This window comes from Lonchura striata, chromosome 6, assembly GCF_050655825.1.
Source record: "Lonchura striata isolate lonStrDom1 chromosome 6, ASM5065582v1, whole genome shotgun sequence".
Lineage (NCBI taxonomy): Eukaryota > Metazoa > Chordata > Aves > Passeriformes > Estrildidae > Lonchura > Lonchura striata.
In genome coordinates, this window is record NC_140708.1 from 22,082,724 (window position 1) to 22,097,766 (window position 15,043).

Here is a 15,043-nt window from a genome sequence, read left to right on the forward strand (position 1 = left end):
GATATTGGCAGTACTAGGCAAGGCTGGGCTGTACATAGCTGTGGTGCTAAGCTGTGTCTTTGAACAGGTGCCCAAGACTTTGGGGAAGGCCTTCTAGCACGTTGAAGAGGTTGCTGCCTGTTTTGCAGCATTTCCACCTCTTCAGTTCCAAGAAGCTCCCAGACAAAGGAACTTCAGCAGCACTATTCCTTAACTATCTCACTACATTTCATGACGTTAGGTAGGTACATATTTTGAGGGTTTGATGGCTTTTGGAGGGGTGTAGTCTCAGAATGGTGTGAGCTGGAAGAGCTTGCTGAGGACAGCTAGGTCATGAGCCAGAGAGAAGGATTTTCTCTTAAGTCTTCAGAAAGGAAGAGTTTCTGAAGACTGTATGATCTGGTATCATACAGCTATGGTTTGGAAAGACCTAGCTATGCTTTTTTCTGTCTGGGAAGACTAAGCTGAGGAGACTTGCTTGTAGACTGAAGCACTAAATCTCACATTGTGAAGTGACTCCACACAGAATTTGTACCCTGAATGGGTAGGTTTGTTTCACTATTACGCCAACATCCCTTCCTGGGAGGAGGACCTGGGTGATACTAAAGAAATCTGCATGCCTCTTCCTTAATTTCCTAGCTGGGGTAGATCAGGAAGCAGGACTGAGTTCCTCACATCTCTGGTCCTTCCTGAACGCATTGTCCAGCCCCATAGCAAACATATCATGAATCATTCATCTTTAATAGATTATGCAAATTGAGAACATCGGATCAATGAAGATCAATACCTGCAACCATTTAATTGCCAGCAAAAACATTTTAAGAATGAGCATTATTTGAAGTCCTTTCTTGGGTAATGGCACCATTAATCCAAACATTGGATCTTGGCCTAAGTGTACGGGAAAAATTCTCCGCCCCTCTTCCCCTGATGCCTTTCAGGGTGTTGAGGGGCTTTTGCTTCCCCTTTTAATTTCTAGTTTCTGAGTTTCTCCATCATTACCACCAGTGAACAGCTCCCAGTGCTAATAGTTCTGCTTTTGTTCCTCTGCACTGATTGAAATGTCGCATACAGATTGAGATGTTAGTGCTAAGTTGCCACCTGGGAATGTCAAGCTGGGTCTGAAATGAACTTTTCTCACTCTTGGATCCAGATGGATCAGATGGGGATGTTCTCAAGCTGAGCAGGGAATGTGGCAGGGAACAGAGTAGGGGTAGCACAGGGTGGGAGGGACATGATGAAAATTTTGTTTCTCAGCCTATAGTCTATTCTGTAAGGCCAAATCTGTCTCCTGCTGTGCCCTTGTGAGAGTCATGTCCAAGGCTTGTGTAGTGGTCCAGCCTTCAGGAAGCCTCCTCTCACATTGACATGCTAGAATGCACCATCTTCGCTTAGGCAAAAGGACCAAAAAGACTTATTTTCATGGCCTCTTTGAATCTTAAACTCTGACTGTAGACACATCACCTTTACATTTAGCGGTGGGGATTTGCCTTGCTCTCCTACTGGCTTTCCCCTCAAAGACGAAGATATTTCCTGTAAGAGATGTGGATCTGCCAAACAGTAGATGAACAACAGCTGAGTTTTACAAATACAAAGAAAGAACAATTTTGCCACACCTAAGCCATTTTTCCCTGGTTGGCTAAAAACCTGCATGGCTACAAGGATTCTGAATCAAGCCTGTTAGCTGTAAAAGCCATGAAAAAGGTCTTGGATGTCATACTTTCTAGACATTTCCTGAATAATATAGTTCATCTCCCATGTGATTTTGTAGACACACTGGATGTCCACTGTGCTTGAGTTAACTCTTACTAATCCTTCCTGGTCCCAAAGTTCTTGGTAGCCAAAAGTTGTATGCAACAATATGCCTTTGCTCAGTGTTTGCTGAACAAGAAATGACTGCCTGCCTCAGCCACGAGCTGCCCTGACATCAGGGGTTATTAGCTGGGGCTTCTGCAAATAAAAATTGAGATACATATTCCAATGCTCTTGATTTTGCGCCACCACGGAACAACTTTTTGGTCAAGGGACAAGAAGCTTCTTCCCTTGCTAACAGGACTTCAACCTCTTTGTCATGAGTTGATTCTCAACTTCTGCCACAAGGTTTCTAGAGGGGCTACAAAAGTTGCTGAGAAAGGGGGATATACCAAACGGGGCAAGTCACTTGAGCCTTGCAGCCACTTTAGCTACCCGGGAGGAGATATGCAACTCTGTAGCTGTGTGAGCAGCCACTGATGGCAACTAAGGCCTCGAGAAGAAGTGCTGTGGCACCAGAATACTTCCTTATGGCTCTAGACACAGGACAGGCAGCCTACACCAGTAATCAGGACAGTATGGGAGTGACCCATGGCCCCAGGCCAACCTGTGCCACTCAGGTTCTGCCTGTGGCACCAGTAAAAAGGAAGTTTCAGTGAAGCAACTGCTACAGGATTGCCTCCTATTTCTCTGCATCCCCATTTGTCTGGTTTCATATGCTCGCTCGCAGTTTCTACTCTCCCAGACACACCTGAGTTTAATGTACCCACACATGAGGAAAGGCTGTGAACAAGTATTTTTGCCAGCTTTCCTAGGAGACTCGTAGACCTGAGGAGGAGGGAGTTTAGCAGTCACAGTTTAGCAGATTTCAGTTTTTAATTTGCAAATGCCCCTTCCAAGTGACAGGGCTGAATAAAACTTAAACTATTATTTCTCCAAAAGAAAACCAAGTGGAGATTGTGTAAGCCGTGACCCTGTTGTTCTCAGATACAAAGGAAAACAATCACAGTGCATATTTGGACATATTTGTCCTTCACCAGCATCCCAACCTTAAGCCCCATCTGGACACACAAGTTCGTGATTCACATCTGGGTTTGCCTATCTTTGTTTTACACCTGAACACATCTAAGTGTACCCAAAACTGCCAACACTGAATTTCAAACTTCTGTTGAGCTCTTATTTTCCCCACAGTCTTTCTGTCTCTTTCCTTGTTTGCCACAGAGGGGTATCTTGCATTAGCAGAAAAAGCAGAAGCTAATGGTGATGAGGGAAATAAATAAAAAGCTTGGTTCTGCTGTTTGGTCAGGCAGCTTACCGGTCACCACAGGGTACGTCTGGGGTCCTGACACATTTGTCCCCAGGTCTGGGTTAGCAGAGGTGGATAGACTTGATTTGACTTCATCGAGACCAGGGGTCAGAGCTGGGAGGGAGTACTCATTGCCCTGGGGAAGAGAGGAGAAAGACAGCTCGCTATTGATGCGATGGGAGAAAGGGAAGGGTGTACAGATGGGGGGGAGGAAGAGGAGAGATGCAAACCCTTGCACAGATGGAAGAGGAGGAGGAGGAGGAAATGGAGAAGATAAAGTGACAAGAGGGTTGAGGGGGATGAGGAGGGGGTGTTTAAGGATAAACTGTCCCACCTGCCTGCTTGATGCTGTGAAGGGGAAGAGAGGTGAGGGATCTGGCCTGTTATCTGTGGTATGGCTGAGCCCTCATTCATTGCTGTGGGGATGGGGATGGCTATCTGTGCCAGCCCACAGGAAAAGAAAGGGGAAATCCACATCCCCTCCTCTTGGCTGAGTGGAGATGGAAGGTGTTTACCCTGGTGACAAGGACAGCTGGGGCATAGGACTACAATGACATGACTAGGACAGGCTGTACGAAGCAGCCAGAGTTGGCCCGCTGTCACCAGGGTCTCTGCCTGGGTCGCCTGTCTCCCCTCCACTGTTACCTCTGTCCTAGCATTTTAAAAACAAAGAAGTCTCATCCCCTGCCTCTGTCACTCTGTGCATTGGGGTATGAAATTGGGGAGGGGGGAGCCACATGGCTAACAGAAGGGTGGGAGGGGGAGAGCCATTGAATCTGAAAGGGTGTCCTGTCCGAAAGGCTCTGGTAATTGCCTTTTTATTGTGGCAGCCTCCAGACCAGACGCGGGAGCTGGAGAAACCAGGAAGGCTACAAAACAGCAGGAAAAGTTGCTCTGATTAATATTACGTTAAATTAAAACTGATTTTCTGCTCTTTCTCCTCTGTTTTTTTCCATGCACTTCCCCAGCCCCCTCCCCACATCTTCCCCTCCTCCAGCAGGTTCTATGCATGCTGCCCCCTCCCCACCCCTGTCCCTGCTTGGCTAGGACTGCCTAGTCATTTCCAATTCCTTCTTGTATTGATCTTCCTGTAGAAATCAGTTTTGTAATTAGCTGCAAATTAGGCCTTCTACTGGGGGTGAGCCTGCCCCCTGATTTATCACCAGAGTAATTCGCTGTGATCGGAGAGAAATTAAAATGAACTCAATTAGGCTTTGGATTTGCTTTATGGGCCCTGCTCAGAGTTTCAGGGGGAAAAATGACTGTGCTGGTGCTTAATAGTCTAATGAAAGTAAATAAAGGTTATTCATTGTAATAAACCCAGGGACTCTGGGATGAAGGGAGTCCACAGCCAGCCTCTCCTTCTCTTCCTTTGTTGGTTTATGGCTTGGGGCGGTTTAAAAAGACTTTTGATTTTCATTTTATTAAGACAAACAGCTTTTGGGATAAAAGGCTGGGAGAGCGGGGGAGTAAAGAAAAGGTAGGCAGAGCTGCAGAAGTGTGGAAAACTATGTTGGAGATAGAAGTCAAGTCTCAGCTTTGGGCCATGAAGGAAAATAATCCATTAAAACCCAACCCTATGGCTTGTTGGTCACCGGTGTGATCTCAGGGTGCAGGAGTTTCTATGCAGTGCTGTCTGCCAGTGAACATGGATGGAGGGGTAGGCATGCTCATGGCAAGGTACAGACAGGTCTGTGTGCAGAGGGAGAAGGGAGCGTAGGGAGAGTACAGTGTGCATGTATATGGCAAGTTTACCAGAGGAGATGAAGCTTGTGTATAAACACAGTGATACAACTAGACAGGGCTGTAAAAGGTATGTGCAATAATGGGTCAGTGTCAGTACAAGGGATGGAGAGGGGGAGAGGGACTTTGGTGCGGGAATCTCCCTGCCATCATCCACTCAGTGCCTGCAGGTTCCCATTGCCAGGCCAGGCCCTCACCTGCTCAGATTTGATGTGCTCTGATGTTTGAAAGACGTCAGGGTAAGAAGGACGCTCAAAAACTCGATCTAAAGCTTCCAGCTGCTGCTGGGTGAAAGTGTCGCCACGAAGGTGCTTCCGCAAACTGTCCACGCTGCTCTGGGAATCTCCATTGGGAACTGAGCCCTCGGATATATCTGCAGGGCACAGACAGAGAAAACAGGGAGTTAGCACCACCCTGCCTTGGACTGGTAACAGATGCAGGACAAGGACAGAGCAGGAAAGAGGGACACTCTGTGCCTCCACCCAGGTAGTTGTGCCACTCCTGAGGGAAGAGGAGGCTGCAGGGGTCCAAGAGGAGTCCCTTCCTCTCTGATGGAGTTGCCAGGCTGTTCCAGTGGGTTCTGTGGGATTCTCCTGCCCAGGATGAGTGAGTCTGTGGAGAATGGCGCTTAGCTCAGAGATGAGTTTCGGTTCCGCTGATTTTCAGTGTTAAAAATTGCCAAATCTCCACTGCTGAGCATAAAATGGGAGCAAAGCACAGCGATTAGCATCGCTAGAAGACCACTGGAGAGGCAGTTCACAGAGAAACAAGAGTGCTGAGGATGGGCTGTACTGGAGAGGACTGAGGGAGCCTGCAATGGGGAAAAGGCTCTCTTACAGTTTGGAGGGGAGCCAGTCTCTGTTGTAGCTCCGCAGTCCTATGAGCAGCTACCACTCTTATAATTTCATCTGATCATATCCTAGATGAGCCTTTCATCCTCCTTAGATAACAGGGAAATCTGGTTTCTGACTTCATGATTCACCAGAGACAAATCTCTGTGGGGCAGTTGTCCCATCCAAGATATGTTGGTTTCTGTCCCATTCACCTATGTGTAGCTTGTGATTTATTGTGACCCATATCTCTGTTATAAAACTCCCTCCAAAATGAGATGAATCTTTGTCTCTGCCCATCTCCCTTCTTGTCCAAAATGAATTATTGTATTACAAAACCTAGGTGGGAATTACAAAATTCCCACCTGCTCAGTGGGATTCAGTCTTCCTGGTATTACTTGGTTCTTGCTAAGAATATAGCTGCCTTCTGGTAGAAGCTTCCCTAGAAGTGCATCTCTGTCCCTACAGCAGCCCTCCCTACTGCAGTCCAGTCTCATAGAAGCGCCTCCTGCCATGCTCCAGGGTGTCTCTCTTTCTGTTGTGCCATCCCATGTCTCTTACAGCCCATTCATTCCCTCTGCTGTGAGCCTATTATAAATGCCCTGCCCCATACAACATGATTTTTTTTTTTTCCTGTGATAAACCATCTGATCACCTATCTGGGTTTGGGTTTAGTTTGGTTTGTTTTTTCCCTCTGTTGTCCCCCAACTCAAATGAGGTGCATTTTTCTCTGTTATAACCCCTTTTTATCTCAAGTGAGTTTCCTGTTATTAGCATCTGTCATATCCAAGGTGAGTATGTCTGTTATAACCTCCTGTCCCAGCTGAAGTGAATCTTCCTCTGTCATAATCCCTCATCTCATCTGAGGCAAGTCTTCTCATTATAATCTCCTCCAAATGTGCTGAGTATCTTTCTGCTGTCACATCTCAGCCTAACTTTGGTGTGCCTGGTAATAATCCCCTCCTTTATCCATACTGATATACCTCCACACTCTCCATGCTGAATCCTTACTTACTGTGCTTCATCAGACACAAGTCTGGCTGCCTTATCACCTGACTAACCTAAGATCAGGTTCTCCCTCTTGTGCTGTAATTATCTTTCTGGTTTTTCACTAATATGCCTCATACTTAAACCTTTCTTGATGGCCTCCAGTCTGTGAATCTCAGAAACCTGCTGTCTCAAGAAATTGGTCAAGGGTTTTGTATAGACCTTTTCCTTCCTCCATGCAATCATGAGGTGCTCATGGACACATGAAGCTCCCAGGAGCCTGGAGTGACATTCACTGTGCAGCATCCAGAACAATACCATTCTGCTGCTTCCTCTTTTATCTCACAAATGCTTTAGCTCAGTGCCAAGATGGTATTTTCCTGGCACAGTTAATGCCCAACTGGTGGCCCAGAGTTATGACTAAGCCTGCTGCCTTCTGGCTATGAGATATATCCGTTTATAGGTGATTATACGATATGATATAATCAATAGTACATTATATACAGTAGCGTAGTACAGTACCACTCACAAGACCATAGAAAATATTACATATTGATTTGTCCCTGCCAGCAGCCTTCCCTCAAGCAGCCTTTTCTCTCTTTCTTTACCACCCCAAGCCAGAGCAAGGCTGTTTACTGGAGTTTTTTCCCCAGGCTTATTTGCCCAAGAGAAAGTTATTAATTTCCTGAAATCTGGAGTTCTTGACAGATTTGACTAAGAAAACAAAGCAAGGATCAGGCTTGGTGGACTGCACACTGTGTGGGTCAGTACAGTTTTCATGTTTTAGATGGACTGGGCTGTTTTTGCAGGTATTGAATTTCAGGAGGACTAGAACTCTGGTCTTTCCCACATAAAGCTAGCACAGAAATCCTGGGTCCAGACTCAAAAAAAAAAAAAAAGTTTCTGTATCAGCTTCAACCTGTCTGCAGTCTCTGAAGCTGTTTGGGGATTTTTCCATGTGTCAGTCAATGTGTGTGATCATACACACCATGATGCTAATACACATGGGTATTTTTGCAGTAGATAATTATTCTGTTATTCTTTAGATTCTGCATCACAGTACATACCTGACCAGGCATTTGTCTGTAGCTGCTGGTTTTGGCTATACCTGATTTTCAAGGATGGCAGCCTTAAACTCTGCATTGTGTTTGGTGTTAGTGAACTGATGTACAGTAAAACTTTTACTGCTTGTCATTAAACTAGATTTTACCCTTAGTGAATGGCCCTGAGTGGTTACACAGATTTGTGCACAGGTATTTGCAATTCTGTCTGCCTTCAGAGCCCTGTGCACATGTGTCTCCTGCATGTTCACAGGCCATGCCTTTGTGTGAAGAAGCTGAAATCACAGCTTTCCTGAGTCGCTGTAAGAGTCTCTTTTCCTTCATTTATTCAGAGGCCCTTCAGATCTTGACAAATCTGTCACTCTAAATTTGCGGGAGATTATGGTGCTCTCTGCCTAGCACGGAGAGAGGTGATATATGATATCTGCTGCCCCTATTGATTGCCTGATCTGGTGGCAGAGGGCTGGCGAAATGAACTTGAAATGAACATCATGCCTCAACTCATTGTGCGTATAATACACTACTTAATCCCACATTTTTGAGCCGCTATGGAATTCAATTGATCAATCATGTCCCTCTGATAGTACTGTTTTAGGGGTTATTGCTGCTCTGCTCACTGACCTTTCTATTTATTTATTTATTTATGTCAGTGTGTGCGTGTGCATGTGCACACATAAGCGTGTATGTGTATTTGGGAAACCCAGGACCAGCTGATGAGAGAGAATCTGTACAGACTGTGGGAAATAAAAGATAAGGATGAAGGAAAGAGAAGAGTAAAGAATGGGGTTAAATAAGAAATAAGAATGATCAAAGCAAGAAAATGGATAGAGAGGGATGCAAAAGTTGTAAGGAGAAAGATAGTGCTTTAGTTTAGGTGGAAATTCCTGGAGGGGAGAGGGAGGAAGGAGGGGGATGGGCTACTCTGCCCTAGCCTAGGCTTTAAAATCTGTGAAAGCAAAGAAACTTTTGACAGAGGCCTGTAGGGTACCTTGAGGCAGATCTTGTCTAAACAGCTTGCAGTAGTATTTGGCTTAATAATGGTGGAATGCATGAATCTCAAACTTCACAGAGCAATTATATGAATTGTGTGCATATATTTTACTTATGAAGCAGAGAAAGTTCCACAGAGGTGATCCTGAAAGACAGATCTGTATGTCTTGTGTTGCTAAAGTTGAGACATTCACAGTCACTGATCATTTTATTTTCTTCAAAACCAAATGATTGCAAGTCTCCTGAGTTTGTCTTCTGGTGTCAAAACCTACAGAGGATTTGTTTTCATTTTTTCCCTGAAACTGCAAGGACCAGACACTTATATCTGGTTTTAGATCCAAGTTACAATTCTCATCTAAGCATATGACTTTGTAAGCTGGACTATCAGGAGAAGCTTCAAATAGTGTAATACACAAAGTATGAGAGCTGACAGCCATGTGGGTATGAGCAAAGGTGGCAGAAAAGAACCAGAGAGGACTTTGGATAAGAGATGGAGTTCAGCAGAGGGCTGTGGGTACTAGTGAAGAAAGGGCTTACAGGGAAAATTTGAATTGGGAAAGATCAGCAGATCCCAGGAGGAATGGCACTGTGGTGGGCAACAGTCACTTCAGCTGATGAAGAGCAGTGCTAGGAGTAAAAGCTTAAGGAATAGGTATTTTCCAAGAAAGGAGATATTGGAAGGAGTCCTGTTCAAAGAGGTAAAGGAAAACTTCAGCTGCAGGATGTCTGAGGATGACACCTGGGTAACTGTGGTAACTGTACCCAATAGGAAGCAGTATCAATACCTTTCCCAGTTCCCTTTTATTGGCAAGGGAAACCTCTCTTTTAAATCATAAGAATCTTAACAAACAGCTTGAGAGGCAAACCATGGTCTCAATCACTGTGTCCCTCACAAAGGCACACATTGCTGTCAGTGTGGTCAGGCCTTGCATATGTGACAGGAAATATCTCTCCTCTGAGGGACAGGGAGTACACACAGTGAATGTTCAGAGCAAACTCTCAACACAAGACATAGAAATGCTCCACGGGTGTCACAGAAGTATTCTGACAGATAACAAGGAAATGCTGTGCCAAAGAACAACAGAGCAAACTTAACTACATCTGACACAGGGAATATGTCCATTAAATAATTCCAAAACAAAGAGACATTCTCAGGTCTGGAAGCCACAAAGACACCAAAATGTACTAGTAGCACAAAGTAGCATAATTCATTACTTCTCTGGCTACAACTGACAGACAGAGCTCTTGTTCAGAGTGGGACAGAACCATCTCAACAAATAACTCAGAAGTATTGCGACATAGGGACATCTTTATGGCACAGAAACATCTAGGAAGCTGTGTAGCTACCACACAAACATGGAGATACTGCTCTCTTTTAGGGAAGGGGCTGTTACCATCCCTATGACATATCTGCCTGCAGTGTCATGGGGCCCTGATCTCAGCTGGGCCCTTGCAGCTCTACCAATAAAAATCACAGTAATAATAAAAGCGATTGTGACTGGCATGAGAACTGCCAGCCAGGTGACACAGCAGAACCCATCTAATTGTCAAAGGCTCTGAGGGAAGCACAACTGTCTGATGCAGTGATGCTGAGCTGGCTGCTGCAATGCTGTCCCTCTGCACCAGCAAGACGACCCTGTCCTCTCTTGCAGCCTGCCTGCACCACCCCTGCTGGGGTGCTCAACTCAGAGCAGCCTTCTCCCCCTCCCTGAGCATTTGTGGATACATGTGCTGCCCCTTCCCAGATCACACTTTTGTGTTAAGACTGCTCTTTCCCTTTTTCTGGTTTCTCTTCTCTTTTTCCCCCTCTGATGTGTTCCCGTGTCCCCATGCAGCTGGGCCTGTCAGACAGCTCTTCTGTCCATCCCGGGGGGCTTTTCCCCACACTGCCAGTTGTTGCAGTTTCAAACTCAATTGTTCTCCTCGGTGCTGAGGCAAATGGAGTCATTAATTACCTTCTATCGGCTGGGCCGGGTTCAGAACACGATCGATAGCCAGTGCTTGTCATTCACGGCAGCCAGCCCTGTGCAGACCCTCCTGCTGCACTCAGTGCAACACGAAGGACCCCAGCACTAGCAGAGCTGGCCTTCAAACCCTGGTCTCAAGCTCCTGCTGGGAATAGCAGACCTCCTGCATCTGTGTCTGAACTGACCCCCAGCCAAGAGAGAGACCGAGGACAAGGACCTTGTCCTGAGGTAGTGGGCCACACATTTGCAGATGGCCAGGATTGTCTGATACTCATTTCCTGATCCACACAAGCTGATCCAGTCTAGTTGTCACAATGTTTTCTAGAGACATTGTGTGCATCCTCAGTAATTATTCAGTTAATAATGTACTCCCCCCAGTAAGGATAAGCACAAGGACTGGCAGTCCTAATTTGGTGATCTTTTTGCCTATGTAACTTTCTTGTCCTACTAGTTAGAGATTTGGAAAAGGAAGACTGTAAATTTTGGTTTACATTTTCTTCCAGGAGAAATCTTGTGGTCTTTTAGACAGTGTGAAAGAAGAGTTCATCTCTAGATGGGTCAGTTCTGTGTTTTAGCATGTAGTAGTGTTGCAAAAATTCTGAGTGCTTTAGTTGTGATAACTGGTGAGGAGAAAGATGAACCTCAAATTCAGATGGGAAGGATGCTAAGTGAGTGCAGAATAGAGATGATGGAGCATGGAAGGGGCTGGCAAGGTTCAGGAATGCATAGAGAAGGAACGTTACCAGGGATCTATGCTGCGATGGTGAAAGAAGATATAGTACAAGTTCAGGTTATGTACAGTATCTTGCAGAAATAGAGATAGTGGGACATAAATACTGGAGGATTATCACCTCAAGGAAGACCATCACCCTTCATGAACTCCACAGTTGTTCAGATTCCCGTGTCCATTTGCCTCAAGGGAATCCACAAACCTGAATTTCAGTATGCTAATTGATAGTACTGTGCTAGTCCATGTGTCTCTGTAGTTTAAGTGTGTCAGCAACACATAGACTGTGGGTATTTATTTCTTACATGCTCAGGCTTAAAGCAGAAAGGCTCAGAAACAGATTTTATGTTTTGAAATTAGGGTATAGCTCACATGAGGAACTGGTGAGTGAGGAAGGCTGCTCATGCAGGGAAATGAGTGTGCCTGACTGAGGAAGAGTGAGATGTGTGCTGGTGCCTGACAGCAGTGCTTTTAACACAGGGGTTGTATGACTGAGTACCCTAGATGGAGCAGGGCTTTCATGAGAAATGGCAGTTCTCAGTGAGAATGTAAATGTAATGAATTGTGTGTGCAAATGTGTAATGAAGTGTGTGCTCAGATGTGTCTTGGATTATCATGGAGCATGCAAAATGCATTTAAGGAAGTGAGTGTGTATATGCATATGAAAATCATATGTATTTACTACTACATCTAAGTGTATGATTGCAAATTTGGACAAGAGCATCCGGGAAACTAAGTCTGTGTTGGATAGTAAAAATCAGCGCATCCAGCCTTACTGAAAATGCCAGCAAAAGTCTTTCCAGGTGTTGGGATGCAAGCAGCTGTCTCAGATGTGTGTACAACATGTACTACAGCATGTGTGGGTGTGCAGGTAAGGGGTTTAGCCTAGGTAGTAGTTTCCTAGATCCAGTATCTCTTACTAGTGCTATTAGGTTTGTCTGTTAGACAAATAGAAATGCAGCTGCCTCTAGGATCCAGTACACTGGCTTTGTTTACATTGACAGAGTAGCAATTGGCACTCTCACCCAGTGAGCCAGATCCTCTGGTCAGTGTAAATCTGTAAGTCTCTTATATTCAGTGCTTATACTTATTTACATCCTAAAAGTTATCAGAAGGTTATCCTGATAACTGTTGTGGTGTCCACAACATTGCCTTTAGTGCAGCATCCTTGGGTATAGCTGCTGCTGCAGGGCAGCAGGGCTCCAGAAGATATGCTTTCCCTCTGCCAGAGAAGGTGATGCTCTTAGCATCACTGGCATGACTTAACTCTCTTCTCTCATCTTCCTAAGCGTGTTTGCTGGGGAGCTACTTCTTGGCAGGACCCCCCTTGGTGACCATATAAAAAGGGGTGGCTTTTGTTAGCTCCAAAGGACAGAAGCAACACAAAAAATTACATCGCATGCAGCCCTAACTATGCTTGTTTAGAGAAACTGCTTGCATTTATGAAGTCTTTGGTGCGGAAAGCAGGGTTGCAAATGACTGCATCAGAGCGACAGTAAAGGCCATTAATTTCCTGTTATGTTTTCCTGTGTTGGGGGCTTTATTAATTTAATTTTACACTGTCGAACAACAGCGAGCGCTGACACCGCCACACTTGGAGGGTTTTTTTTTTTCCTCAAGCAGTGCTTTGCCTGACATGGAAATCAACACTGCTATCAGGATTGCTAGACACAAAGCAGGGAGCCCAGAGCTGGACTGTCACCATCTAGTTTCACCTCCCAGTTTGTGGGAATCCTTGAGGTTCTAGTGGAGAGCACTGAGAGAACACCAGCATATAGACTCAGCAGATCTGGGTCAGACAATGGACACCTTAATGCACAGTCTAGAAATACGAATTCCTCTTTGCTTGGTTCCATTGGCTTGGTCCCCCACAAATATGCCTCTTAATTTCCTTCTGTTTCCCTTGCTCTACACTTTCCCTTCCTTTCTTTCCACCTATTTTCCCCTCATGTACACTTTTACCTTAATCTCATCAGTCAAAGGAGTCTGCTGCCCCTGAGCCAGATACTTGTGGATCATGTTATTGGAAGCTCTTCTGAGTCAGCACTAAACCAGTATTCAAGCAGAGTGTTTTTAGAGCTGCCATTTTTGACGTGCCATAAAACAAAGGCTCCAATCACTCAGAGTCATTAAAATTCCCATGGCATTTTTTGCAAGAGTGCAGACATTAACCTGGCTGTCCTGAACAAAATCCAGCCTGAGTGATTACCCACAGCATATCTTAATTCTCCTGTGGTTTCATTTGGACATGGCACAGCAAAATTTCACAGTTGATGCTCTGTATTGTTCAACATCTGCCATGGTCCACCTGAGAGTCAGCCACATTTTAGTAGAAAATGAGATCTTAAGAATGGGAAGGTTAATAGACAACATATGATACAAGATGGATAATTATGAAATGCCATGCAATAAAAGAGTTACAGGCTTGCAATAGGCAGCAATTTGCTTGAAATATCACCATGCAAAATATTTTTTTGAATCTTTGTTCCTATAATAACTGTAAACCATTTAGTAGAATAATTTGTCATCTTTGTGCATAAGGTCACATGAAGGCCATTATAGGTTCATGAAGGAACCTATACTGATGTGACCTCTATAAAATGTATATTGCAGATATGTTGCAAATTGTAAGAGGTAGACTCCAAACAAAAGAGGGCCCAGCCATGGGCAACAATCAGTTTCACAAACAAGTGAGGTGTCTGCAGAAAAGACCCATGAGTATATTTGAGGATTAGCTAGTGGAGTATTGTTTTTTGTTTGCTAGGATTTAATAAAGTTGTCCCAAACTCTAGAACAGTTTTGATCTTCTTGGAAGGTCAACCCTTCTGTTCAAGGCATACCTCTTCTCAGACTAGATGCCAAAAGCCAAAGCAAAAGAACACCAGGTAATTTGGGAAACCAGGCATGGAAGTATACCTGTCCTTTATAACAGCCTTTTCTAGAGATTTAAGAAAGGTGTAGAAGGCACTCAAGGTTTGATGAACATTTCATAATAATAATCACCTCATTAAGGTTTAATCAGATGTCTAAAAATCTGTTCCAATGCAGATCCCCTAGCTTAAAAGCATAATAGCTCCTCTGACCAAAAAAAATAGGCAGGACCAAAGAGAGAAAGAAATCCTGACCTGATGCACATCCAAAAGGAAACTGTGATATCCATGACCTGGTTCCTATTCTGGCACTGTACTCATATGTGTTTCGTGTAGCTGTTGACCTCTGTGGGAAGAGGCCTTTGTACCTTGATCCTCTTGGGATGTAAGCAGCCAGATGTTTGGATGAATGAAGGAAAAGTGAAAGGAAAATGTGGATCTAGGCATTATTTTTAGGCCCCTTAACAAAAGTCTGACATTTTAAAGGGCCTTAAGATTGGCATTAATTGCATTTGACACCTATTTAAAGCATCCTTTATTTTATCTGATTGATTCTTGAAAAAATCACCTTCAAAGAGTTATGGATAGAGACAGACAGAAGACAGTACATATCCGGTGTGTGTTAATAGATAGATACAAATATGTATCTGTAACTGCTTCTTTCCAGCCAGCTACTACTAACAGAGTTGTCCTTCATATGCAATATCCTAGAGATTAGTTTAGCCTCTGCAGGCCAACACAAAATGCTGTTTTATCAGGTCTTGCTTGGCAGCTACTTAGATACCCGGAGTCCTGAAACTCCTGAAAGCATCATAAAACGTTCACAAACTGTAT

General features: G+C 44.5%; 1 protein-coding gene across 13 annotated transcripts in view; it reads right to left on the bottom strand.

The window, feature by feature from the left end:
- Positions 1–15,043, bottom strand: part of PAX2 (paired box 2) — an 83,736-nt gene that overhangs the window by 20,614 nt on the left and 48,079 nt on the right. For all 13 annotated transcript variants that reach the window (XM_085582472.1, XM_021547997.3, XM_031505242.3 and 10 more), the window contains 2 exons: positions 4,975–5,150; positions 3,044–3,170 (listed from right to left, as the gene is read on the bottom strand). In XM_085582472.1, coding sequence (XP_085438598.1) covers positions 3,044–3,170; positions 4,975–5,150 — 303 coding nt within the window. The remainder of the gene's footprint in view (positions 1–3,043; positions 3,171–4,974; positions 5,151–15,043) is intronic.